At 36.0% G+C, this 26,819-nt stretch overlaps 1 protein-coding gene across 1 annotated transcript in view; it reads left to right on the top strand.

The window, feature by feature from the left end:
- acap3b (ArfGAP with coiled-coil, ankyrin repeat and PH domains 3b) overlaps positions 1 to 26,819 on the top strand; it is an 80,274-nt gene that overhangs the window by 21,322 nt on the left and 32,133 nt on the right. The window contains exons 2-6 of the mRNA XM_051122560.1: positions 14,043 to 14,100; positions 15,135 to 15,254; positions 15,350 to 15,403; positions 24,786 to 24,844; positions 24,949 to 25,132. Of these exons, the coding sequence (XP_050978517.1) occupies positions 14,043 to 14,100; positions 15,135 to 15,254; positions 15,350 to 15,403; positions 24,786 to 24,844; positions 24,949 to 25,132 (475 nt within the window). The remainder of the gene's footprint in view (positions 1 to 14,042; positions 14,101 to 15,134; positions 15,255 to 15,349; positions 15,404 to 24,785; positions 24,845 to 24,948; positions 25,133 to 26,819) is intronic.

The following is a 26,819-nucleotide window of genomic DNA, read 5'->3' on the forward strand; positions in this document are numbered from 1 at the left end:
ATAGAAAAGAAAAAGGACATGATATGCAAATACCAAGTTAATTAAGGTGAATGACGTTCTTTCGAAGAAACCATATTAATGCTTATTCATACTTGACAAAGCTTTACTGTGATATCAGAGTCATTTGGTGCAACCAACAAAGTCATATGATGTGACCAGTATGAGGAAAAAAGGAAGAGATATAGAGAGAATCCCTAATTTGACCTTTTTATAACAAGAACTTGTTTTTATAATAAGGTTCGTTCAGGCTGCGAAATGTCATGTCATGTGGTGCGACTCCCAAAAAACATAATGATGTGTTAATTAATAATCCGTGTTTTTTGTTAAAACATTTTTACAGTGAGAAATGTATTTTAAAGGCGTTGTAATACACTCACATGCATTCAAGGTGTATTCAAAATGTTATTACTTTTCACGTGACAGTCACACCATATGACATATTTGTGGTGGGTGCACACCAAAAGCGAAATAGATGTGAATTTGTGCTGGGTGATGCGAATTACATAAATTGGTTGACGCAATTGCCACAGGCACGCAATATACACCTTAATCGTGTCTTCTGCACAAGTTGCAAAATTTTAACTCGAGCAGAACATTTGCATGACGTGTTGTCGCACAAGCAAGTCAGCAAATAGCTTATTGACATCTAGTTTGACACGTCTGGTTGTAACCAGCATTACACAATGATTTTATTCACATGAGTGACTCGAAAAACTTCCAGCAAGTAATCTAGAGCGATAACGCAATGAGAGTTTTAAACTATATTTTTAAAAGTTTTTTTGTGGACACTCTTGTTTGTAATTGACTAGTATGTATGTAGTGTGATATGATTGTATCTTCTTGTTACAACATAATTTAACTTAAAGTGATTGTACAATGAAAAACAAGTTTGACTGAATTAACAAGGGTGATGCTTGACGTGCTCTGTATGCAACGAACAGTGATGTAATATTTGAACATGAAGGTACAGGAATGGAGAGCCATAAAAACAGTACAAATATAGTGCTGTATAAACAAGAATGCTTGTGTTTTTGCTTCAGAACAGATCATGTACTTTGTGCAGATGTTTAAGGGTTTTAAGCCACGTAGAGTTGCCTAATACTTGGCGTAGGTCTTTAGCTCACTTAGGGAAAAGGTGCCATTTGCTCCCCTGCAGTTTGCAGAGGAAAGACTGAGGCCAAAGTAAACCTAGGCTGGCCAACACTTTTAGTACTTGTTTTTCTCTCACCACAAATGAGGTCTTTGCACTTGGGTTGGTTTTACTCTGAACTGTCGCTCAAGCAAACAGTCCCGCTCCTGAGGGAGCTATTCGGTAAAACGCCTCAGGGTTCTGCCACCTTCTCAACTGGTCATTCTCCTGTTCAGATGTTTGGATCTGGGTAATACTTCTCACAGCAGTGACTCTCGTGAACCTTGGACTACAGAAGATATTGCTCAAGACAGATGGGAACATCTGGCAACTGTCGTTTCTTCTCAGCTCTGGATCTTCTCCAACTCCTGTGGCCCGTTTTCCCATGTTCCAAGATTTGGGGATTGGGAAAAGCTCACTCCGTTAAACAAGACGGTTACACACCCTCACTAACAGATGCTGTCCAGCTGATGGGCGGCATCTGATCCTGTCACCCAGGGCACTCTTCCTCTTCTTCCTCTAGGCCATCTGAAAGTCATTATAACGCCATTAACGTGCTTCTCCCAGTGCGAGTAGTTAAAGGGGTGATAAACGGGATCATACCTTCATGTTACAGTTAGCATGTTGACGTACGACGGCATGATCTGGGAGGCTCTCACGCTCTCGCTGGTTTGAAGGCTGAGACCCTTGTCATTATCTCTCAACGCCGCTCTCTGATTTAGCAGCCGTGTAATACCAGGGTGATCAAACGAACTCCAGTGACGCGTGGAGGTTGATGCGAGTGAGTCTACATGGCCACCCGCAGAGTCCTTGATCTTACGCACAAGTGACGTAGCAAATGTCATGGCGTTGTGACTCACGGACCTCATTTACATGCACTTAAAACATCTTAATTTTACAGTCAAGTGGAGGTCATGAGTACGACAAACCTGGACATCACTTTAGCATCCTAAGAAACCTTTCTAGCAATAAACGACCATGTAAACATACCGATTGGTTTACAGTCAGTAATTCTGTGTAAAAACCCAGTGTGCACCCAGCATTTTAAGGGTCTCTACAGTATCAACTATTATATACGTTTTATTCAATAGATATTCATGAATAGTTCCTTTAGTCAAAACTACTATTTTTCCACAGCTCTCTTGCAATCAGTTATTTGTTATTTTTATTCCTCCCAATCAACCACTTATAAGGTTTCAGTTAGCATGCTGACTACCCTGCTGAAAAAAAAGATAGCTAAAACCAGCCTAAGCTGGTTGGCTGGTCTTATCTAGTTTACGTTGAAAGTGGCTGGTTTTAGCTGGTCTCCCAGCTCAGGAAGTGGCCAAAAACCCTCTAAAACAAGCCTGCTCACCAGCTAAGACCAGGTTGGATGACCAGCTAAAACCAGCCAACCAGCTTAGGCTGTTTTAGCTGGAGGGTTTTTCAGCAGGGTAAGTAGGCACTAGACAAACAAGGTAGTTTGTTGCGTTTTGGAACTGAGATAATTAACCAATTTAGCATCATGATTTCCGGATATTGGCACCCGTTACAAAAATTATGGTTACTAGTTAAACCATGGTAATCACAAATTAACCATGGTCTTGCACCACTATCCGTAGTTTAACCATGGTATTTGTAGTAAAACTGTGGTTATACCATGGTTAATTTTTGTAAGGGGCATTTTATGAATCAGTTTGATTCCAGTTCACAAGCTCTTGATTTGATTTGAGACCATTCTTAATTTGATCAGATATTGATTCTAAATCTATCACAAAACTTGTTTCATACTTTAGGATGTCACTAACAGGTTAATTAAAATGTGATGAATATATTTAGCAAAAGGCTCATATCTTTAGTTATTTTTTCTAACAAGCGGTTTCCTGAGGTAATAGTAGCATTGTTTTGCATTTTATTAACATGTTTCTGTGATTGAAATACTTATTGAGTGATACTGTTTCCTTGATCATAACTTCTGATGTTCATTCATGTTTATTTCATGCTATAACTAGTAGTAGCGAAAAACAACAGTCAAATTTGATATTGCACGCCCACATTTCTCTTTCACTTTCATTAAAATACACCCATTTTACCTTAACAACTTCTTAACTATTCCTCATTCTGTTATAATTAATTGATTTATCCATTCTTTACAGTTTGCCAGCTGGCATCTCTATCAAGCTGATGATTTGATGGAAAAGGGAAAAAATGCTTATATATAATTTGGCACAGTTCTTGCTGGTCTGACAGAAAAAGGGACACTGCAAAGCCAAGCTGTAATGACCATTTCAGTGCCAGTCGCACTTGGCACAAACTCGTTTTTATGTAGATGACAGAGTATACTGTGCTGTACGTGTCAGAATAGAGCAATGCCAAATATATTTAAAAAATGCATAATTGCACACACATTGCATGCATTGTCATTCAAATATCAACTGTTTACCTCAAAGAAGAGATCATTCATGCATGTTTAGTAAATGAAACATCATTTTGATTTGGTAATTTAGAGCAAATGTTGAATCAAGAATGTGAACGCATCCAAAACCCATTTTGCCGAAGGCATTGTGCAGTCGAACCAACCTCTCGTGAAACCAAACAAATTTGTCTGCGTCTCCGCCTGGAAAAAAGATCCTCTGTTCTCTCGGTTTCCCAGATAAAGCGCCTCACATTTGTTGTTTTGGTTGCTTATAAAGTAAAGCCTGTAAATAGCGGACACATGTGGACACAGATTGATATTCAGTGATCCGTTTGCTATGGGCCCTGAAGGCCCCAGTCATTCAGCGGATGAAAAAAGCCCCTGTGTTGGCCTATTGAGTTTGTTTGCTAACAGTCCAGCCTTTGTGAGCGGAAGCGGCTCAGGGAATGTGCTTAGCTGCGCTAGGACTCCGGAGACAGCGTAGCATTTTAGTGGACTCGCAGGTGTCTTTATAATTCCCCACATCTGAGTGCATCCTTCATATACGGAAGATCTATAGCTGTGCTGCAGCTGTGTTCGGCTGTTTCACGCTCTTAGACGTCACGTGACTCACACTCGGCCTGTGTTGGACAGTGAGAATCAGAATCGTTCAGACCGAGCGGCGAGAGGGAAAACAAAGACCCGTCGCTCTGAATGAGAGAGAAAGATTGAAGGTGGTTAATGTCTGTTAGTTCTGTGGGAAATCGTTAAAGATAGACTGTGACTGAAGCAGCGGGTGTATTTTTCTAATAAAATTGCTTATCTTGGCTATCAAGTCGGGCAGCAAGTAAAGTTTACAGTTTCTCTCTCAGCAAATCATAAAACCTTCAAATTCCACCGCATCAGTTTAACAGTCTGTGAAATAGAGGATGTTTATAGATAAACAAAGACATTCCAGCAATAAAACTACAGGACATCAACTCCACTTGAAAGAAGGACACTTGGAAATGTTATAGTTGACATTCTCACATTTAGATGAGGGAACTGGATTTTATTCATCAGCTTTGATTGAGTCATAAAAATAGTCATAAACCTTGAGTACATGTGCTACCATTTTTGCTATTTTTACTATTATTTAAAAATATATTTGATTAATAGAAAGTTGTTATTGCTATTGATGCACAATAAACATAACAATAACACAACTTCTTGACTTCACAGTCATATTTATGCGTGCAAGTGTGTATATATACACTACTGGTCCAAAATAAAAAAAAAATCATTAATGTTTTTTCCCGCTAAACATCTCTTATTCTCACCAAGACTGCATTTATTTGAATAAAAATACAATAAAAACAGTGGTTATTGTGAAAAATTGTTACATTTTTCCATTTTTCTTAAATATTAAATTGGAAAGTTAGTTTTCTTTGGAAATCTGAATTTTCAGCATCATTAGTCCAGTCTTTAGTTTTACATGATCCTTCAGAAAACATTCTAATACGCTGATTTGCTGCTCAAGAAACATTTCTTTATCTTATTATTATCATCATCAGTGTTAAAAACAGCTGCTTAATATTGTTGTGGAAACCAAAACTTTTTCTTTTCAGGATTCTTTGATAAAGAGAAAGTTCAGAAGAACAGCATTCATTTAAAATGTATGTATTTATTTATTTATAATATGTGACCCTGGACCACAAAACCAGTCTTAAGTAGCACAGGTATATTTGTAGCAATAGCCAACAATACATTTTATGGGTCAAAATTTTTGATATTTCTTTTATGACAAAAATCACTGGGATATTAAGTAAAGATCATGTTCCATGAAGATATTTTGTAAATTCCCTACCGTAAATATATCAAAGCTTAATTTTTGATTAGTAATATGCATTGCTAAGTGTTTCATTTGGACAACTTTAAAGGTGATTTTCTCAGTATTTAGATTTTTTTTTGCACCCTCAGATTCCAGATGTTCAAATAGTTGTATCTCTGCCAAATATGGTCTTATTTATTTAGTCTTAATTCACTTTGAGATGAGATATGGTATAAATCTCAAGTTCAGAAAATTGACCCTTATGACTGGTTTTGTGGTCCAGGGTCACAAATTAGAAATGTGTTTACAGTCAAACAAACAAACAAACAAATAAATAAGCAAGCCATTTTATGCTGTTTGAGCTAAAAAGATACAGTATTACAATTTCAAGAAAATCAACCTGCATATTAAAATAAAAGAAACTATTTCAACTTGGAAAAATTACATTAGCTTAAAATGTAAAAAGGATCATCTTTAAAGTTGTGCATATTTTACACCCATCTGCATTGTGCACTATGTTTCCAGTTTTATCAGTGTTTGTTGTGTTAAATCCTTGTTTTCAGATGATTGTACCCTAAGGCTGGGAGATATTTCACGTGTGACGGGTTTGACCTCAGTGCTCTTTTAATGAAGAAAACCCCAAGCCTCTGAGTCTCACCTCAGGGCTGATCTGAAATGTCAGGCGGCGAGTTACGAGCATGGACTCATGTGATGCTTACGCACATGCGCGCACATACACATGAATGCATGGGGCTAAGAATAGCTTATGGATGGATGGAGCTTAAGATGAAAGACACGTGAGACACCCCCCAACCCCCACCCCCCAAATACACTCCATATCGCATCATTGTCCGCCCGCTCGCATGTGTCAGCATGGTGCATCCTAGAGAAAGATAAAAAACGGATAGTGGTTAGAATGCGGGGTTAAGAGTCCCGTCTGAACTGACACATACGTGCAAACACAGCATCCACCCAAACCTCTCATCTGTCAGCTTACTGCTTCTGTGATCTAGTGGATTTGAAATTAAAAATAGATGTGAAACAATTTGTCCTCGGCAGCGAGGATTCGGGACACGCCCGGTGTAATAAATGTACGACATCTTTTAGAACATTTCCAAGTTTTAATAACGAGTTTATGTGATTTGAAGAATGTTATAAATTATATCAAAGTCACTGACAATGTTATCACATTTAATAATGCATAAAATATGAGGGATCGGTGATCTGTTGGATCAGTGTATCAGCAGATGGTCTGGAGCGCTCCAGTCGCTGTAAATGCGAAATGTTGTCTCATAAACTGTGATATTATAACATCACTGGACTCATGGTATCATGGCAACATATTGTGGCTCAGAGTCTTTGCTAAACAGAACTGCGCCAGACTCGTTCTGTATCTGCAGACAGCACTGACACACGGTCATATTTCTCTGAAATCCACTTATACTGTTAGTCAGCGTTTACTAAACATATAGATTTGTAATGAAATAAATATTTATGAGGCCTGGTGGGTAGTGCACACACGCACACACATCTGAAGCACTTATTTATCTGTGAGTTTGAATTCGACTTGGCTCATTTCCTGATTTCACTGCTTTCCATTTCACTATTTCCTGTCTTGTAAAAACTGTCTAAAAAAAATTAAAAACTAAAATCTCAAAAATAAGACATACATACATAGATACATAAACAAACAAACAGAACAACAATAATTGTTTAAAAAGTCATGTAAATGGTGGAAAATGTCATGCTAAACTGATTTGTTTTACATTTTATTTGTAAATTATTTTTAATAATAATAATGATAATAATAATAATCTAGTAATTAATTAATTATAACTATTATAAAAGTTATAAAAGTTAAATATTAAATTAAAAAATATTTTATTAATAATAATAATAATAATAATAATAATTTATTATTATTGTTATTATTATTATTTAAAAACAATTAAATGCTTTTAAACAACCAAATAGTTTTACGTCTTATTTTTGAATGTATTATTATTATTTAAAATAATGTAAATGAAGGGAAATGGTCATGCTAAATTAAATTATTTTATGTTTTATATATTATTATTATGTATATTATTTTGAATAATAATAACGCTAACAGTAATAATCTAGTAATTAATTAATATGGCTATTTTAAAAGTAAAATGTAAAAAGATTTTTTATGAATAATAATAATAATTATCATCATTATTATTATTACTATTTTAAGTCATGTAAATGGAGGGAAATGGTCACTGAATAGTTTTATATGTATTTTTATTTGTGAATTTTTTTTATTAAATAATACAAAATATTATCAAAAATAATGTTGAACTATTTTACAGCATGTGAAAATTGTTTATTTTATTTTGTTTGTATATTGCTGTTGTTGTTTTGTTCTTATAATACATGGTTTATTATCTTATTTATAATAAAATAAAAATAGTTTCACCAATTTCCACCCTTGATCTTTGAAATTTAACAAACTAATTTTGCTGTGTCTTTAAGGCTATATTTTTAAACTACATCTTTAAGACTTGTTAAAACTTTTCTTGTGACTGGTTAACCTCGGCTTAGTATAGTTCGAGTTGCTTTTCAAGGCTGGTTGCTAGAATAAATGTTGTTTTGTAAATTTGGACAGTCATATTTGCTTTGTTTCAATGTACCATTGTTTCAAATAAATAATTTGTGCAGAGTGGGATTTGCAATTGAATGACTTCAATGAAAACAAAACAAACAAACAAACAAAAAAAACAAAACAAAGAAAGTATGATTTTCCATGATGTCTGGTAATATCTGTTAGCATGTATTTATCCCAAAGGTTGATGCTGCCGCAGCTGCCAATGGTATTTTAGCAGTCAGTACCTAAACTCACTGGAAAAGCCCACCCACTGGGCAACTTGAAGGACCACCAGCTCTTCAGTGATTCCTGGAATAATTCAGCTGTTTAGTACTCGCTCAGGGTCTCCCTAACAATAGATGACGGGAATGTGTCATCCTTGCAGCTCATCACAGTTCACGTGGAGTGCAGTGGTCATGAGCGACATCTCAAGGCCCTGTTACAAATTGAGGCTGAACAGCAAAGCCTATGTGACCTCTCACCCTCTTCAGCAAAAATAAGGATGTTCTTGCATTACAAATGTACACTGACATTGTGCAAGAACCTGTTAAAACAATCCTGTCGCATCAGTCTCGGTGTTTAGTCCAAGAGATGCTCTCAGTGAAGGTCCACACCTTCTGTAAATGCTGTTTTGGAGCACAGGACTGGAGTTTGGCTCTGCAGCTCCAAACTCTCCCTCTCTCCTGAGAGAAACGTCAGCGCTGAGACCCGAGCCAGAGCACTGTCTGATCGCAGCGTCCTGGCTCCCATTATGTCCTCTGATGCCGATATGAGCCAATGATTAATGGCTAATTAGTGTCCAAGATAAAGGATAAAAAAAATAAAAAAATAAATTGTGTAGAAAAATAAAAAGTGTCAAATTCTTAGGAATGCTCTTTTTGTATTCATGATGGTTTTATAAGGTTGGTGTAACCAACAAGTAAAAAGTAATACTTCAAACCTTGAATACAAGTGTGTACATCTTAATACTTTCAAAAATATTGTTAAATATATTTTTCAGGTCAAAAAGTATTTTTACAAATATCCTGATTTATTATTTATTAAATTTCAATGTTTTTGGTAAGTTTCACCGCATGACAAATTGCAGCCATAAACGCATTTCAAGAGAATTATGGACCCTGATACACAATCATGCATGGCCCTGTACGTTATATAAATAATAATAATAATATAATTATATTTTAATGCTTTTGCATTCTTTCATAAAACTATTGCATTCCCCCGAGAACATTTGTGTTCGCTCGCTAAAACATTTGTGTTCTCTTGCAAAACTTTTGCAGAAATACTTTTATTCCAAAAACATTTCATTTGCAACATTTTCATTTATTTGTAAAATTATTTTGAAGAATAATAATACTAATATAGCAATTAATTAATAGAGCTATTGTAAAAGTAAAATATGTTACTATTTTACTGTTTATTTTTGTAAATTATTATTGTTGTTGATATTGTTGTTGTTGCTATTATTATTATTATTATTATTATTATTATTATTATTAGTATTAGTATTATTATTACCATTATTATTATTTAAAAAGAGTTTTAAATAACCAAATTGTTTTACATCCTATTTTTTTAAATATTATACATTTTTTAAATCATGTAAATGGTGGAAATGGGTCCTTAAGTAGTTTTATATAGTTAATGTTTATTAAAAAAAAAATAAATAAAAATAAAATGAAACGTAAAACTATGAGGAAACCTTGCGTTCTCTTGTAAAACGATTGTGTTTCCCAAAGAAACTTTGCATTCGCTCGCAAAACATTCATGTTGACTTTGTTTCACTTTTATAAATAAATAAATAATTATATATATATATATATATATATATATATATATATATATATATATATATATATATATATATATATATATATATATATATATATATATGTATATATATATGTATATGTATATATATATATATATATATATATATATATATATATATATATATAATTTTTATTTTTATTTATTTATTTATTTTTTAAAGAACACGGATACATTTAATTTCATTGACCCCAGTTCTTTCCTCGGCAGAATCCAAACATTTGCATGTCGCAGTTGTCGGTCCGTTCCTGAGCTGGTCTCAGCCAGATGCAGTTGACCTTTACTGTCGGCTGTTTCCTCTCCATTAATTTGAGCTGCAGCACTGAAGTGTTTAAAATGACTTGGAGCTGCTCAACAGTCTGTCCCAGAAGGCTAGTGACTGCAGCGGGATGACAGAGGTGTTTAAATGGGTTTGTGTGTATGTAGGTCTGTGGAGTATTGATTGCTCATGGCTCCATAACAATATGTCCTGTTAGCATCCACACACAGGCCGAGTAGACGCCCCCCACCGCCACCTCTGTGCCCCACTTAGGGGGTTGCCATGACAACTGACCTTTCAGCCCGTGGTCCTTCATTTCTGAAGTGTGTGCTGATGGTGTGGGTGCGTTTGGGGCTGATGGTTGAGTGGTTGAATTAGGGACAGAAACTCTCATGTGGCCAGAGATGGCATCAACAATTAGAGCTTGCTGTCAAGTTTTCCAGGAAACGCAGTCTGACAGTGTCTTCCAAAGCAGAAGATAATCAAATTACCCAGAAGAGGCATATGCAGATGTATGTGTGGTTGATATACTTGTTTTTATTGTTGTTCAAGTTGTTTCATAGCGTACATAATGAAGCAATAGACCAATTTGAAGTCAACGTCACAGTTACATCACTGGCAGCTGCGCGCGCATAGCGTTTGCAGAAAAACACTGGTAGCAAGTGGAAATTCATGGAATAAGAGAAAAAAACTTTTTTGTTGTGCCTTTTAATGTCAAAATCTGAATGCAAGTAACTTTTATAGAATACTGTCGTTAAAGATGCCATTTGAAGCTAAATGCATATGTTTAAACATACATACTATGGACGAAAACTGCTATGATTACTCTACTTTTAAAGCGTAAATTTGATTTAAACAATAGGTCTACATAATATTCACATACGCTGTTTATAGGGGATGGATTGTATTAGCCCTACAGTTACAGCATGAAATATTATTTAAACCTATTACTATTAACATTTACATAACATTTATTTATTTTATCTCACAATTCTGACTTTTTTTCTCACAAATGCAAGTTTATATCTCCTAATTCAAACACAATTTAACACAAAAATAGCGAGTTTGTCAATTCTGAGGGGAAAAAAGCCAGAGGTGTGGGATATAAACTCCTGAATTGTTGTTTTTCCTAATGAGAATTGTGAGATATAATCTCGGAATTGCAAGAGAAAAGTCAGAATTTTTAAACATAAAATCAAATTTACCTTTTTTTTAATTCTTTTATTCCATGGCTCCATACACTGTAAAAAATAAAAAACAATTTGTTGAGTCAGCTTAAAATAATTTGTTACCCTGCTGCCTTAAGATTTTATGTTCAGTCAACTAAAATAAGTTTAGTCAACTTGAAATGTTAAGTTGTACTAAGTAACAACTTAGATATTTGTGTTTGCTAAACTTAACAGATGGGTAAGTAACCCAGCTGCCTTAAAATATTAAGTTGATTCAACTCAAATATCTAAGTTGTCACTTAGTATAATTTAACATTTAAAGTAGAATAAACTTTTTTTGAGTTGACTGAACTTAAAATTTTAAGGCAACCAGGTTACAAATTATTTTAAGTTGACTCGACAAATTGTTTTTTACAGTGTAGACAACCACTTAAAAAACGTCATTTTTGCCACCAGAAAGGCTCTGCCCACAAAAACATCATCCCTGTTTCGGATCTGTAAGACTGTCCCACTATCTAACGTCAATTGTTGAACAACAGTGCTTATCGCTTGGTGACGAGCTCTTGTAATATGCGGAGAACATTTTGAAAATGACATCTAATCAATATAATCTAAAGTCTTTTTAAATGTAACAGTTTTGTACTGTATCCATGTAATTCTCTAGCCATAAAGGTGATCTCTCCAGGGTTTCTGCAACCATGATGTTCATGCATCCCGAATGTTTACAAACAGATAATTGGTCTATAAGCAATGACATGCTGTGAAAAAAAAAGTGAGCAAGAGGCATGTGACATAAATGTTCAAAAAATGTAATTTACTTTATTAATATGTAAACATGAAATCAAAATAGACACTTTTACTTTCTTAATACATGTTCCTGATCTTATTGTGCAAAATGTATTAGTGCATATTATGCTAAAGACTATGTTTTATCTTTATTTCTTTTATCAAAATAATTTTTCGGCCAACAGTGTTTTTGGAGATTTTGGTATTGAAAGCCTGATTCTCACAATCCATTCATATCTTTTCAAATCTCGTTGAATGCACCATTTTGCTCAGAAATACAAAAAAAAAAAAAAAAAGAAATACAGTAAAAAGCATAATAAGCATGAAAATGGTCATCCAGGTGTTTTGTTTATACCGTCTGTCAGATCCTCATTTTTAAGATTAGAATATACAAAGTTTCATAGTTTTACTAGTGATCAGTTAGATTTTGACTGGAAATTGTGTGAATTTTATTACAAATGAGTACTGTAGCAGTACAGTAATGGTAATATTATGGCTCTTTGATATTTACCATACTGTAGAAAGTTAACCAGGTGGGCTGTAGCGGATATATGTGTAAGGCAGCATGCAGAGCCGCACATATGCTTCGTGCTTGGACTCCTCTCGGCCCTGCTTGAGTTAGCTAATGTGATAAATCTAAGAAACAGAGCATGCGGCGTGGGAGGACAAAAAACCTCAGACGTCTCAGCAGTGTTTCTTCAAATATGCACCATTTGTGTTGAGCTGACTAAGAGCAATAGCTTTTAGCCGGAATCTAAACTGGATTAAGAAGGCATTTGGGTAGTGTGAGATTAGATATGTCGTCATGCATTTATGAAATTGATGTTCATGAGGGTGTAACCTGATCGCAGAGCTTGCTGCAGAGAGTGTGAAGATGTGAACTGATGTGGTTTTTCTGTTGTCAGTCTATATTGGCTGCAAATAGGTTCTTGGATCATCTGTAGAACACTGAACATTGATGCAATAGCATATGAGATGCATCCCAGTACAGTCCATATTCAGTGAATACAGCTTAAAAGCCTCTGTCAAACCTGAGTGCACATCTACACTGTCTATAGTGGATGACTAAGGGCAGATACACTGTAAAAATTAAACAACTTTTAAAAAATAAGGGCTTGTGCTGCCTTAATATTTTAAGCTTACTCAACTAAAATATCCATGTTTTTATTTAGTACAACTTAACATTTCATGTTAACTAAAATTTTAAGGCAGCATGAACACTTTTTTTTTTTTTTTACAGTGTACTTCATGGTGTTTGCCAAGTCAACATTCCTGGTTCAATGACATGGCTTATTTTTTGTCCTTGCATTAAAAATACATAATCACTTGAAAACAGCTCTTCTATTTATTTATTTTATTTTATTTTATTTTATTTTTTTGGGCACAAAGTTAGTGTCAAAGCAATGTCAGTTTCAACTGTCCAGAAAGAAAACAAATACATACATTTTTTTTAAAAAAAATAAATGTTTTCAACACTCATGTTGTGTTTGCAGTCATTTTTCTTTTTCTTGAAAATGCTACTGAATGTTATTGCATTGGGCTAAAACCTAATGACTTTGTTGACACAGGGTGTTTTGATCGTTTTTGTGCTTTTTGTTTTTTTTTCTGGTCAAAAATGACCGGCCCACAAAATATCTCTTATAAATGTATTGATATTTCTCATATTCTTATTTTGTCAGCTTGTTTTCTTTCAACTAGCACAGGTTTTGTAATTCTTTTTCAGACAGATTGATTGCAAGCCTCACTGATTTGAGCTTATGCACCTCGGTATTTGAGTGAATATTGGCAAAATTTCTCAAGATACAAACTTGTATTGAGTTTGAGCAGTGGTTAAATACATTTTGTCTAAACAAAACTGTGACTTTCATGTCAAATTTTCAATACAGTTGTGAAATGTCACTGTGACTCCCCAAAAAATGACATTTATGGATTAATAAGTCACAGTCTGTTGAATAAATGAATGCATGATCCAGACATTTCAGTGGTTTTGTTTGTCTTTTGATATGACCTGTCAATAATGACTGTGATATATCGGTCATCTAATGAATAATGTGTTTTTCTTGTGTTTCTGCAGGGCGAATATTGATGAAGTTGAGACGGATGTTGTGGAAATAGAAGCTAAGCTTGATAAGGTATGAATAAACTCTGTTTGAAATCTCTTTATTTCATTGGATCAGTGTCTTCTTTAATTGAGATGTAGGTTTGAGGCCTCCTGAATGCTCCGCTAACTAAGCACTAGGGGATGAAACAGCATTACAAATGTACAAGCCTAAATCCCGGATCGTACGCTGTACAGGATTAAGGGAAATGGAGACAGAAACCCATTTAGCATTAGGATGCTGAACATTTGCATCAGGGAGCAGCAGTCTTGTAGCTTCAGGGTGTGAGCAGACGCTTCTAAATTTGCATACAAGAGCAACGTCTGCTCATTATTGCAAGTTTACTGCAATATGTAAAACCCAGACTTTTAATTTGCATGAAACTGGTGTAAGATGCTCAAATAAGACCAGTTTGCCTGTAGCCAAAAGGTGTGAACTTACTTTGTGCACAAAACTGGAAAAGCGCTTAAAACATTTGCGAACAAGCACTGTTTCCATCCAACGAGTCAAAAAGAACAAAACCGTCACTTCCTGATAAACTGGCACTAAATATCACTAAGAAAAGTAGGAGAATGACCGATCGTTTTGCTAGATAAGACCCTTCTTCCTCAGCTGGGATCGTTTAGAGCATTTGAAGCTGCATTTAAACTACATTTTGGAAGTTATGGAGAGAAATCCGGAAATGTTTTCTTCAAGAAATGACTGAAGAAAGAAAGACACGAACATCTTGGATGACAAGGGGATGAGTAAATCATCTGTAAATTTTTGTTCTGGAAGTGAACTTCTCCTTTAAAATGGTCAAGCTGGTTTTCCAGTCCGGTGTTCAGCTGGTTAGTCAGCTGGTCTCCCAGTCTAACCAGCTAAAGATGTGGTTAAATCCTTACTAAAACCTGCCTGCTAAACCAGCTATGAATGGGCTGGACAATCAGCCAAAACTAGCTCTTAAGCTTCAGCAGGAATCACAATGTAGTTGATGGATAAAATCATTTGCTTGTCATTGAATTTCCTATTTCTGTATATTCTATTCTGTGAATCTCCTGTTCACTGTGACTCTCTCTGTCTATCAGTTGGTGAAGTTATGCAGTGGTATGATCGAAGCTGGTCGTGCGTACGTCACTGCCAATAAACTCTTCGTCAATGGCATTCGAGACTTGTCTCACCACTGCAAAAAGGAGGAGATGATCTCAGTAAGTTTCCTAGACGAGTATTAATTTAAATGACTCAGATAACAGTCAGACCTTCGTGAGCTGTGTTGATTTTTCAATCATTTGCTTCTTCTCAGGAATGTCTTGAAAAGTGTGGAGAGAGCCTTCAGGAAATCGTCAACTATCACATGGTAAGACACATTTCCCCAGGCTCGCTCTGCATGACCACGAGTCCCGTAACAAAACACACATGCACACGTTTCAGTCCGAGGCTGTAATGATTCATCATACGGTACCGTAACCTGGCGGGGCCTATAGTTCTCTCATGGGTGTTTTTGTTATGAAAGCATATTACGTGTGCCGTGGGGCGTAACTCAATCCGGAAAACATGGATCTCTTTACACGGGGTGTTTCACATCACATGTGGTTGAGTTTTTTTTCCACATGCCACCCAAAACCATTTGCGGAGTCATAAACAGGTTTGGGTTGAATTTTGAGTCTTTGGTCTGTCTTTATTGAGAATATAACAGGAAATGTTTAGGAACTAAATGGGAATTGGAAATGTTGCAAGCTGGATTCAAACCTGCATTGGTCTCATGAGCACCACAGACCGACGCAAAACGGTTTGCACATGTGAAACCATATCTTGTTCATTCTAGCAAGTGACTAATCACATTTATTGGTTAATCTGAAAGCGAGTGCGTCATCGTGCAAGACTTTTTGGGTGTTTTCTTGTTCTTAAGGATCGTGTAATTGAAAACAGAGAGAGTGGCAATCAGTGCGCACAGCTCTACAAGTCTCCTGTTACCACAGCCACCTTCACTTTTAAAGAAAGAGGAAATACCAGGGCTGTGGTATAAAGGACTTGTGGCTTTTTAATTGTCAGCTAAAGACTGCTGATCCCTTCCTGCTTGTAGCATCAGCAGCATTTGAACAGAAACGGTTCGATGTTGCCTTTTTTCTCTGAGTTTCTTCGTCATTCTCACTGCTTTTATGGGTAATTAGACTCAGTTTATTCTTGTGATAAACTGTTTTTGTGAGACATGACTGCGGTGAATGCTAAATTCCTGGACGTTGCCAGAAAAACGTCAAGGTCACACCCTCAGAAGAACTTGTTTATTAAAATTTGGCAAAGTTTTCACTTCACGCAACTGGCATTACAAAAAAAAAAAAAAAAATCTTGTATTAAAATCTTGTACAGACAGTCCCAAATTTGCAACAGTTACTAATTTGAGGAATACTGACATTACATTGAAATGTTTTTTTTTTTTTTTTTGTTAGGGTAACGAGTGGATAATTAAAAAAACATGATTTTTTATTATATCTCCTATTTTTTTGTGTGATTTGTAGTATTAATTAATATTTTTAATTAGATTTTTCAGTTTTTATTTAAATTTTAATTTTAGTAATTCAATGGGCTTTTGTCATTTTTATTAGATTTATAAAAATCTAATAGATAAAAAAAAATATATATATATATATATATATATATATATATATATATATATATACATATATATATTTCTATGTTCTGTCTATGGGAGGAACGACAGATTAAGGCTGTGTGCTGAAAGAACATTACTTTAATTCACTCCTCTTGTTCCTGCTCTCTCCTGTTCTTCTCGGGTCAAAGCTGTTAACCTGCCACTCTATAAATCTGAGGCTTGACCATTTTACTCTGGATCTAATCTGCGTGCCTCATAAATCCAGGACGCCCATCGCTGCCAAGTTCCTGGATGCTGTGAATCAATGTCTCTAGATGGTGGAGAGTAGATTTTTTTTTTTTTTTATTTACCTGCTGACCAATAATAATAGCAAATATAATTGTAGTTTTCACCATTTTTTTTACTTTTATTAATAGTTGTAATGGTATATTTCACTGTAAAACCTTTTAAGCGAAGTAAGATGCATTGGCGCACTTGTAGCATGACAACAAATTGTTAGAATGGTGTAAATCCATAGTAATTACAGTAATTGAATGAAAGCCTGTGTGTTTTTTGATCAGGAAGTGTAAATAGGTCTGCTTTTTTTGTTTACTGTTTATTGAGTTGTTGGAATCCAGACGGTCATAAATTGAACTAACCTGCCGAAGTGACGCCTCACTGACTGTAATTACTGATATTATCTGTTTGGCAGTGAGGAGTGCGAAAAAGAGCCCTTAGAAATGAGGGAGTGAGAAATGAGAGAACATTTTTCACTTGTGATTTTAAAGGTGATAATAGAGGTGTTGTCATACCCACAGAAGCTCTACTGTTATAACAACATCTACACTGCTTTAAGACTCATTTCTGAATAGATTGGTCTGTTTTTGAATATGCATACATCAGCCTCAAGACGCATTGCACCAATTTTGTCGCCAATGACATCCAATGTCATTGGCTCTTGTGAGTTTTGCTCACTACAGTATGTTCATGTACTGAAATATTGATTTTTATTTTCTCTGATGCTGAGTGAATTGAGGATGTGTTATATTTCAGTGTTTAGTGAAATATGGCTCTTGTTAGTGCCTGTATTTGTATCTACTGAATCACAACATAGGGAACTGAATGGGATAGTGGGATATTTGAAACAAAAAATGTTTTAAGATGCTTACTTTATCTTCTAAATTTTAATGCTCATTAATTTCATCACTAGGGCCATTTCTCAATATGTGTTATTTTCTGTTTTTGTGGATTTGGACTTGTGGCCAAGTACTGTTTTGGTACAAGTTCACAAATAGCCATAAAACTGTTCAAAAGTTTACATACGATTCTTAATTCTGTGTTGTTTCCTGAATGATCCACAGCTGTGTTTTTTTGTTTAGTGATAGTTGTTCATGAGTCCCTTGTTTGTCCTGAACAGTTAAACTGCTGCTGTTCTTCAGACAAATCCTTCAGGTCCCACAAATTCTTTGATTTTTTTAGCATTTTGTGTATTTGAACTGTTTCCAACAAGGACTGTATGATTTTGAGATTCATCTTTTCACACTGAGGACAACTGAGGGACTCGTATGCAACTATTACAGAAGGTTCAAACACTCACTGATGCTCCAGAAGGAAAAACCATGCATTAAGAGCCGAGGGGTGAATTTTTTTTTAATTTGAAGATCAGGGTAAATTTAAGTTATTTTTGTCTTCTAGGAAACATGGAAGTATCTTCTGTAGTTTCTGAAGGGCAGTACTGAATGAAAAAAAATAAAAATATATATATATAGGCAAAATAAGAAAAATGTACCCATCTTCATTCTGTTCAAAAGTTTTCACCCCTGGCTCTTAATGCATGGTTTTTCCTTCTGGAGCATCAGTGAGTGTTTGAACCTTCTGTAATAGTTGCATACGAGTCCCTCAGTTGTCCTCAGTGTGAAAAGATGAATCTCAAAATCATACAGTCATTGTTAAAAGGGTTCAAATACACAAAAATGCTGGAAAACCGGAGCAAATCAGTTTATATTTTTAAATGTAACGTTGGGCATTCAAGAGCACTGACTTTGAACTTTTGACAGATTTTTTTGCTTGTCTTTATGTCCTATTATAAAAACTTATTTTTATATACATACAAACTTCTTATTATATACACAAATACAGTGAAGATAATCAGAGTATGCATGAACCTGAACTATATTAATATTTTAATATAAAATAAAAAAAAAGAAAAAAAACTGAAAAGACAACCAAAAATTGCAAGCTTGTGGTTTATATCATCCTTCATTTTATTGTAATATAATTTACAACAGGGATAACCGAAGTAGACATATAATTCTAATTTTCACACAGATTTCATGACTGAATATGAAATTCTTGTTTCTTAGTATGCAGTTGAAGACTGTTGTTAACTTTTGAAGTTCTAGCTGTCTAGCTGTCTTTGAGGGCATCGATTTGCATTTTACTTCCTGCTCAAACCTCCAGAACTCCCTTATTCCTGCATTATGTAACGTGCACACTTCCAGAAGTAAGAATCGGCTAATACTCTCAAGATTTTCATTTTTGCTTTACCACAACTGAGGTTCTGAAACCCAGTTTACTTTCTTTCCACTTGAAAGCAGCACAGAACCCTTTGACCGGCGTTATTGATCTCGTTCTCTTCCTGCGATGTCCCAGCGTGCTTTCTGAAACACGTTTTTTGAATTAAACTAATTTAAGTATACAGTTCATGAACGGCCCAGCCGTTTGGCAGCCGGGCTCTGTAAAGTGGTCTCGTATGGAACAGATTTTTTTTTCTTTACGCAGGAAGTCAAAAGCTGAGCAGGCAGTTCAGAGTCACATGAAGACCGTTCCAACAGCTTGCAGCCAAGTGCTGAACATGCTGTCTGCCTCCAGAGCGTGTCACTTCCATTACTGCTCCAAAGAAAAGGAGGTTACCATCTGATGTTCCTCATGCCCGTTTGGAACATTTGGATGCGACTGTTTGCTTTTCCGTGGGCAGACATTCTCTTCAGCCTTTTTGTGCTTACAGTGTTTACAGTAGGCATTCATTCAGTAATGGATTTTTAGAAAATGGTAAAACAAACTCTCTTTTTAAGTAGTATATATAATTTTACCACTAACATATATATTCATAATATATATGTTAGTGGTTATATTCATATAAATAATGGTTTAGGTTCAATTTTTTAGGTCACATGATTTTAGGAATTTTAATTTTAGGAATTTTATGGGTCATTGATGTAGGATTTTTGACAGGCCAATTTCAAAATACATAAAATAATAATATCTGTTGTAATTGTTCAAACAGTAAGAATGTTGTGTACACATAAATTCATATTAAGATTTACAATTAAGTGATTTTAGTGTTTTTTTTTTTTGTTTGTTTTTTACATATATTGATGAATTCGCCATAGCCTTAAAAAATGTCATGTGGTGCGACCATGATTTATATAAAAATTAATTAATTTCCCTAACATACTTAAATTTTTTTAGATGTTGTCAGTAATTAAAATGCTTAGAAACAAAGTATTTGCATTTATTTTGAGTTTTTGTAAATAGCGATCTCATATTTTTGTTTTATAATTTCAGTTTATGTAGCTAGCAGACTTTTTTTCTTTCTTTTTTTTTTTTTTTTTATAAAAACTGATAAAAATGTTTTAAAAATACCATTCACTTTAGCATGCTGTAGCAGTGATTCATATTTCAACCACAAAAATTAAATATTTTATTTTTATTTTAATAAGGTTATTCCTATTATTGGTCGAACCACATGATGAGTGGTCGCTCCAAATGATGCAAAGGCCTTATACAAAGTTTGTTTGTATATTATGATGGAAATATAAATACAAATGCTTTGCAATTTTATACAGCATTACAAAACACTTTGTCAAATAGTGCAGAAAATTAATCAGAATAAATTAAGGACAACTTCAAAGTTGTTTCCAGAGTAGCAGTTACCGCCTGACGGTTGCACCACATGATATTTTGACACTTTGAACAACAGAAAAATTACCAATAATTTATTTCACTCTTTGCGTAGGTCATAAAAGATCATATAAATGTGAATATATAACATGAATATGATGAAAAAAAAAAAAACTAATGAAAAAATAATACAAAATAATAGTTCATAGTTGTATGATGGATTTCCATATTCACAATTGTCTAGAAACAAAAAAACGAAAATCGAAAGTCTATAATAAATAAATAAAAGTAAAAAATAAAAGAAAAAAACATTATTAAAACATTTTAACGTGGCCTTCATATAACAAAGAAAAAAATTATTAATGTGTTTATTTAATAAAAAATCAACTTTCAGGACATAAAAGTTGAAGAACTGCTTTCATTCTTTCACTTGTTCTCTCATCCTACTGTTTTGTTCCACTGCTGAAGGGCTGCAGAATCTCTGTGACTGTGATGTTTTGCTGACTCTTGTGCGATCTGTTCATGTCTGGCGCTGGATGAAAGGCCTGTGCTTTCTGAAGGACTCTAGCACACATGTACGACAGGCTCCAGGCCACGATTAAACCACCTCTTACACGCACTCGCTTCAGCTCATTCAGATGTTCCCCAGTCTCAGTCGCCTACAGTCACTCATCCTCAGACAGCTGACGTCTTTCTTAGACTGTCACCCGAGGTCACGCCATCAGCGCCGCTCACATGCTGCAGAAAATCTGAGGTGAAACGAGGATAGAGGATGAAGTGAAATGCAAATAAAGAGAGCTCTCTCAGTGCAGAGAACGTGTGAACGTGAAAGGGAAGTTGTGATGTTGACGCCTATACTGTAGATGTGACCGCAGTGTGCCGTCATTAAGTGCTCAGTAAAGCATGCTGGTTAATTATCCTGCTGAACAGTGTTCAACACAGATGTCACGCTCTGAATTCTTTAATTAGACTTTGATCTGAAGGAATACTCATGCAAAACTCAACAACACAATGCTACAGTGTTGCAGCAGATTCATCATCTGTGGTTTGTTTCCCAAAAGTAACCATAGCAAACTGTGGTCGCAGGTTCTGTCATTACAACGATTAGATGTTTCCTGAAACAGTAATGCAAACAAACCTTCCCAAACTGCATTGCAAAGTTGTATGGTTGGAACTACATCATTCTAAGTCCATTTTAACACCAGCCAGGAAAATATTGTTTTGCAGAAGTTACCAACTAGAATCAAACTAGGACCTCAAGGTAGGCCGTTTGTAATGCCTGATCAAACGAAAATATATTGTGTGTGTAACAACTGAAAATGAGTGTTTGTGTAGGTTATTGGCTAAGCAACCAGATTCATTGGTCTAAGCTTGGTATGCAAAACTTGTAAACCATAGACTGACAAAAAAAAAGTGTATAATGCCACAATTTATAGCTTTGGTTAAATGTAACAATTTAAAACACATTATTGGTCATCATAACACATGAAATACATCACTAAGCAGATTTGTAGGAATTCTAATCAGGCATTGATGCGTTGTGCTCCTAGGCTGACTTGATTGAACATGGTCTTTCCACATATCTTGTGCATTCCTGTCTGCTAAATGCTCCTATAGTGTGTCATCCTCAATTGTGTAAGCACCTTTAGGCCGAAGTACACTTAGCACGTGCTTAGACCCTGTGTCCAGCAAAGTGTTTTTAGTCTGCTGAAAATGCCAGGAGCTCTTATGAGAACGTGTGCTTGAGAGCATTTTGGAAGTGCAGGATTTAGCTAGATCCATGTTGATGGAAACATTAGTTTTCATATTAATACTATTGTCGTTTGGAGATGTCACCTGGTACAGACATGGATACTTGGAGACCAGCAATATTTACTACTTTTTTGTGACAGTTGGTGATAATTGTCCCGCCTTTCCTCCACTGTGATAGGACGGGTGGGTAAAAAGTGACATTGATGATTTTTAAGTTTTTTGAGTTTTAAATACGCTGCATTCCCACTGAAAACAATACAGAAGCCTCAGGAAAAACACATTTTGGTGGACACATGGCCTTACAGCTGAATGCAAAGCTTTTCATGCAAAGTATTTTCCATTTTATAGCATGCATAAACACATGTGCACTAGAAAGATTCATCTTTGTGCAGTTTCTGCGTTTTTTCTCTCCAGAAGTTCTAAGCGATAATGTTGTTGCTAAAGCCAAAAAATTGCAGAATATATGAGCAATATCACACGAGTAGACATGCGGCCTAGTGTCTACGGCTGAATCACAGGCGTACCGATATACAGCCATATATCATGTCTACGAGTGTGATACTGCATTTATACAACAGTGCGACATACGAGTGAGTAAATGCATAAGAAAACAACGAAGTGTCTTTAAAAACCCGTATTTGTGCAGAACTACTTCCTTCTGCCACGGAATCAAATAAGCCCCAAGAAGTTGTGGTTTACAGTAAATTTGTAACAGCTAAGGGGCGTCATTAGAGTTCCTAACAACAATGCAAAGCGGTGTGCCCCTTAGCTGTTATAAATTCACTGTAAACCACGGCTTAATGGGGCTTATTGCTTTTATTAAATGGCTATTCCATATACGTAGTAAGGTTTCACAAAATAAAAATAAAGTGTAATTTGGTGATAGATTTGGTGACAAAATCCCTTCAAGTGTGCTCCACAGATCCTAAAAAGCGAAGCCAAACATTTCAGTAGCCCTCTGGTGGCTCACTCAAGTAAGGGTCATAAACCCCACCCTCTTCATGTAAACAAATGAGACCTGAGCCGAACAAAAAACATCTGAATTACACTTCAAATCTAACAAATCTAATTACACTTCAAATAATTTTTTTCCTAAAGATGGTCTCTGTTGTTTTAGGTAGTTCTTATCGTGCTGAGATATGTTCAGGTGTTTTGCTAATAAGTTTAGTCAGTTATTTGATGCTATGATAGCGGGGTGTGGCATCATGAATGTGTGCCTGTGATACCGTCTGCAGGAATTTGGGCACAACCTTGATACCGCGGCTCCACCTCATGATCACTGCTGTACAGACTCTGGCTTCAAATGACGTCATCGGCTCCAGATGACAGCAGCCATGGGACATTTCGCATTCATTTTTGTACAGTGGATTGAAATGGAGACACGTCATTTTGACTTGTTACTGTTGGGCCACATTATGGACAAACTGAGAGTACAGCGTAATTCTGGTTCATACTATGCTGATGATGAAATTTAGTGTAAATGGGAAAACCTGGATAGTAAAAGGGACGCTTGACCTCGAGTTGAGGTGGAAAGAGTTGAGCGGCTAGAAAACGCTGATTCTAGTCTAGTCCTTTGTAAAATGCAAAAGCTGGGAATTGATGGAACTGTGCAAAATGCAAATGTCTAAGCTTGTGTGCTTCCCCTTTTCCCTGTACTCCCTTCTCTCTCTCTCTTCCTCACATGCCAGCTTTACCCTGAAGGCATGTTGCCCTCCTGTTCCATGTGACATGCTCTGTCACATGTTCTCTCGCTGCAGCTTATCACTGCCGTGACGCCGCAGCGTTTGTGACCTGAATCGAGATGATTGCAGCGTAAAGCTTTTTCTCTCATCTCGTTCTGCTGACATCATGTGTGATCCACAGTGATGGACGCCAGCACTGACATGCCCTCATTCCTACAGCCTTCCATGAGAGGTTTTCTGTGCAAAACACCCCAGGGTTTGACTCCGTGAGCATGTGCAGACTGTATTCTTGTGTATGACTCTGTGTTTGCCTGTCGTGATCTGGACGATGCCAGTGTTTCCCAGAGCCCGTCCTGTGCGATGCATCTGTGACCTATTTAACCCTTGACCTGCAGTGGCCCACCGTGATCAACCATGAGAGAGTGTGTGGGATGGGTGTGGGTCTCTGGTGCAGTCTTTTGGGTTTACAGACGCAGAGCTGCAACAGCTCTGCCATCTGCTGGCGATATAAGAGAAGTGCATTATTAATATTCAAATAGCAAACAGCCAGACTGGTCATAATGTGTTTCAAAGCCTAATTCATTTAGTGAAGAAGATGTATTGAGTCTCCAAAGGCAGGATTTGGTCACATCCTTCAAAAGGGAGAGGCGTTCACGTGCAGTTTGAGATTAGTTTAAAATTTAACTAACCAATCAAAAAACTTCTAGGACATTAAGTCCCGCTTGTTTCCACCGACTCCTGTTTTATGCAAAAAACCTGTAGTATTTTTCTGTTTGAAACCAATACATTCAATACATTTGTATCTTTTACAGATCCTTTTCGACCAGGCCCAGAGATCCGTAAAGCAACAGTTGCACAATTTCGTGAAAGAGTAAGTCATTTCTTTCTTCTCCTGCCCTTGTTTCTGGATTCTTTTCCCATTCCCTCTTCTCGATGATGTGCGCATCTTACGCTGCGATATGTGTCAATACACAGGGATGTTCGGAAGTTTAAAGAGACGAAGAAGCAGTTTGATAAGGTGCGGGAGGATATGGAGATCGCCCAGGTGAAGAACGCACAGGCGCCTCGCAACAAACCGCACGAGGTGGAGGAGGCAACCAGCGCCCTCATTACGACCCGGAAGTGCTTCCGACACCTCGCCCTAGACTACGTGTTACAGGTATTTCGAAATTAAAGTGATATTTCACCCATAGATGAAAATTCTGTCATCATTTACTCAATCTCAAGCTGTTACAGATTTGTATGAGTGTCTTCCATCTTTGGAGCATAAAAGAATTTTTGAAGATTTTTGCCCCCATTGACTTCCATAGTATGGAAACTGTTTAGTTACCAACATTCTTCAAAATGCCTTTGTGTTTAGCAGAAGAAGGTTTGTAACGGCTTGAGGGGGAGTAAATGATGACAGGATATTCATTTTTGGATGAACTACCACTGTAATACAATTACATTATAATTTAAAATTGGAAAATCTCCAGAACAATGAAAACAAGGAAGTTTTAAAGGAAGAATTCACCCAAGTCAGTGGGCACCAGTGTTGTTTTGTCCCACTTAACTTTCGTTGTATAGACTCACAAACTCACAAAAATGTATTTACACTGCTGTTGTGTATAAAATTTAGGCCACTAACATTTAATTTTCCATCTCCATAAAAGCTGTGTCAGTTTCTGGACAGTCTTGGATGCTATTTTGACTCTAAAACAGCCTCCAGGACTCGTGGCGAAGGTCTGACGAATTGGAGCTGACTGCTCATTCCCATCTGCCCCAGCACTATCTTCAGCGGCCATCATTAGCTCACATTTCATAGCATAATGTGACCTCCTTTGTGCTCTCCAGGCCTTGTGTCCTGTAATTGCTGTGATTTGTGACCCTGGACCACAAAACCAGTCATAAGGGTCAATTTTTTTAAATTTAGATTTATACATCATCTGAAAGCTGATTAAATAAGCTTTCCATTGTTAGGACAAAATTTGGCCGAGAACTATTTGAGGGTGCAAAAATAAAAAAAAAATTGAGAAAATCACCTTTAATATTGGCCAGATTAAGTTCTTAGCAATGCATATTACTAATTAAAACTTAAGTTTTGATATATTTACGGTAGGAAATTGACAAAATATCTTCATGGAACATGATCTTTACTTGTTATCCTAATGATTTTTGTCATTAAAGAAAATCAATAATGTTGATGCTTACAGTGCATTGTTGGCTATTGCTACAAATATACCTGCGCTACTTATGACTGGTTTTGTGGTCCAGAGTCACATATAATGATTTTTCCCAATTATATTGACATGCATGATCTGTTTTTAGAGAACTCGGTTGGTTGACATGATGAATGACTATGCTATTTTGGTTAAGTGACCCAAGGCTGTTTTGGTAAAAACCAAATGCAAAATTGTGTGCTTTTCATTTACTATAGATGGTCAGTAGCCTTTATATTGTGTCATGAGCGTATGATGTCTGAGACCATTTCTGTTTTATGAGGCTGTTAAATATTGGGCAAAAATAGGCTGTAGTGTCCCTAATGGCCACTGTGTGGAGCAGGGTCATGTGTAATCACATGTAATTAGACACAGGAATAGCTTGTTTTCCCAGTGTAAGTCTAAAAAGACTTGTGGTTATTATAAAAGTTAAAAGTGCCAAGAATGGATTAGGGGCCACTGCCAGGAACCCTGAATGTCCTCTTGGCTTATGATTCTGCCATGCTAAAAATGGTTAGTTTGTATCATAACCAACAGTTTTGGGATGAAATGGCTTAAGTGGGCTGGTAACCACAGGTTGTAGGTATGAATCCCAAGATACTTTTTGATAAAATCACCCCCAACTGACTGATCTCTTCTCTTGATGTC

The sequence above is a fragment of the Labeo rohita genome, chromosome 11 (assembly GCF_022985175.1).
Source record: "Labeo rohita strain BAU-BD-2019 chromosome 11, IGBB_LRoh.1.0, whole genome shotgun sequence".
Lineage (NCBI taxonomy): Eukaryota > Metazoa > Chordata > Actinopteri > Cypriniformes > Cyprinidae > Labeo > Labeo rohita.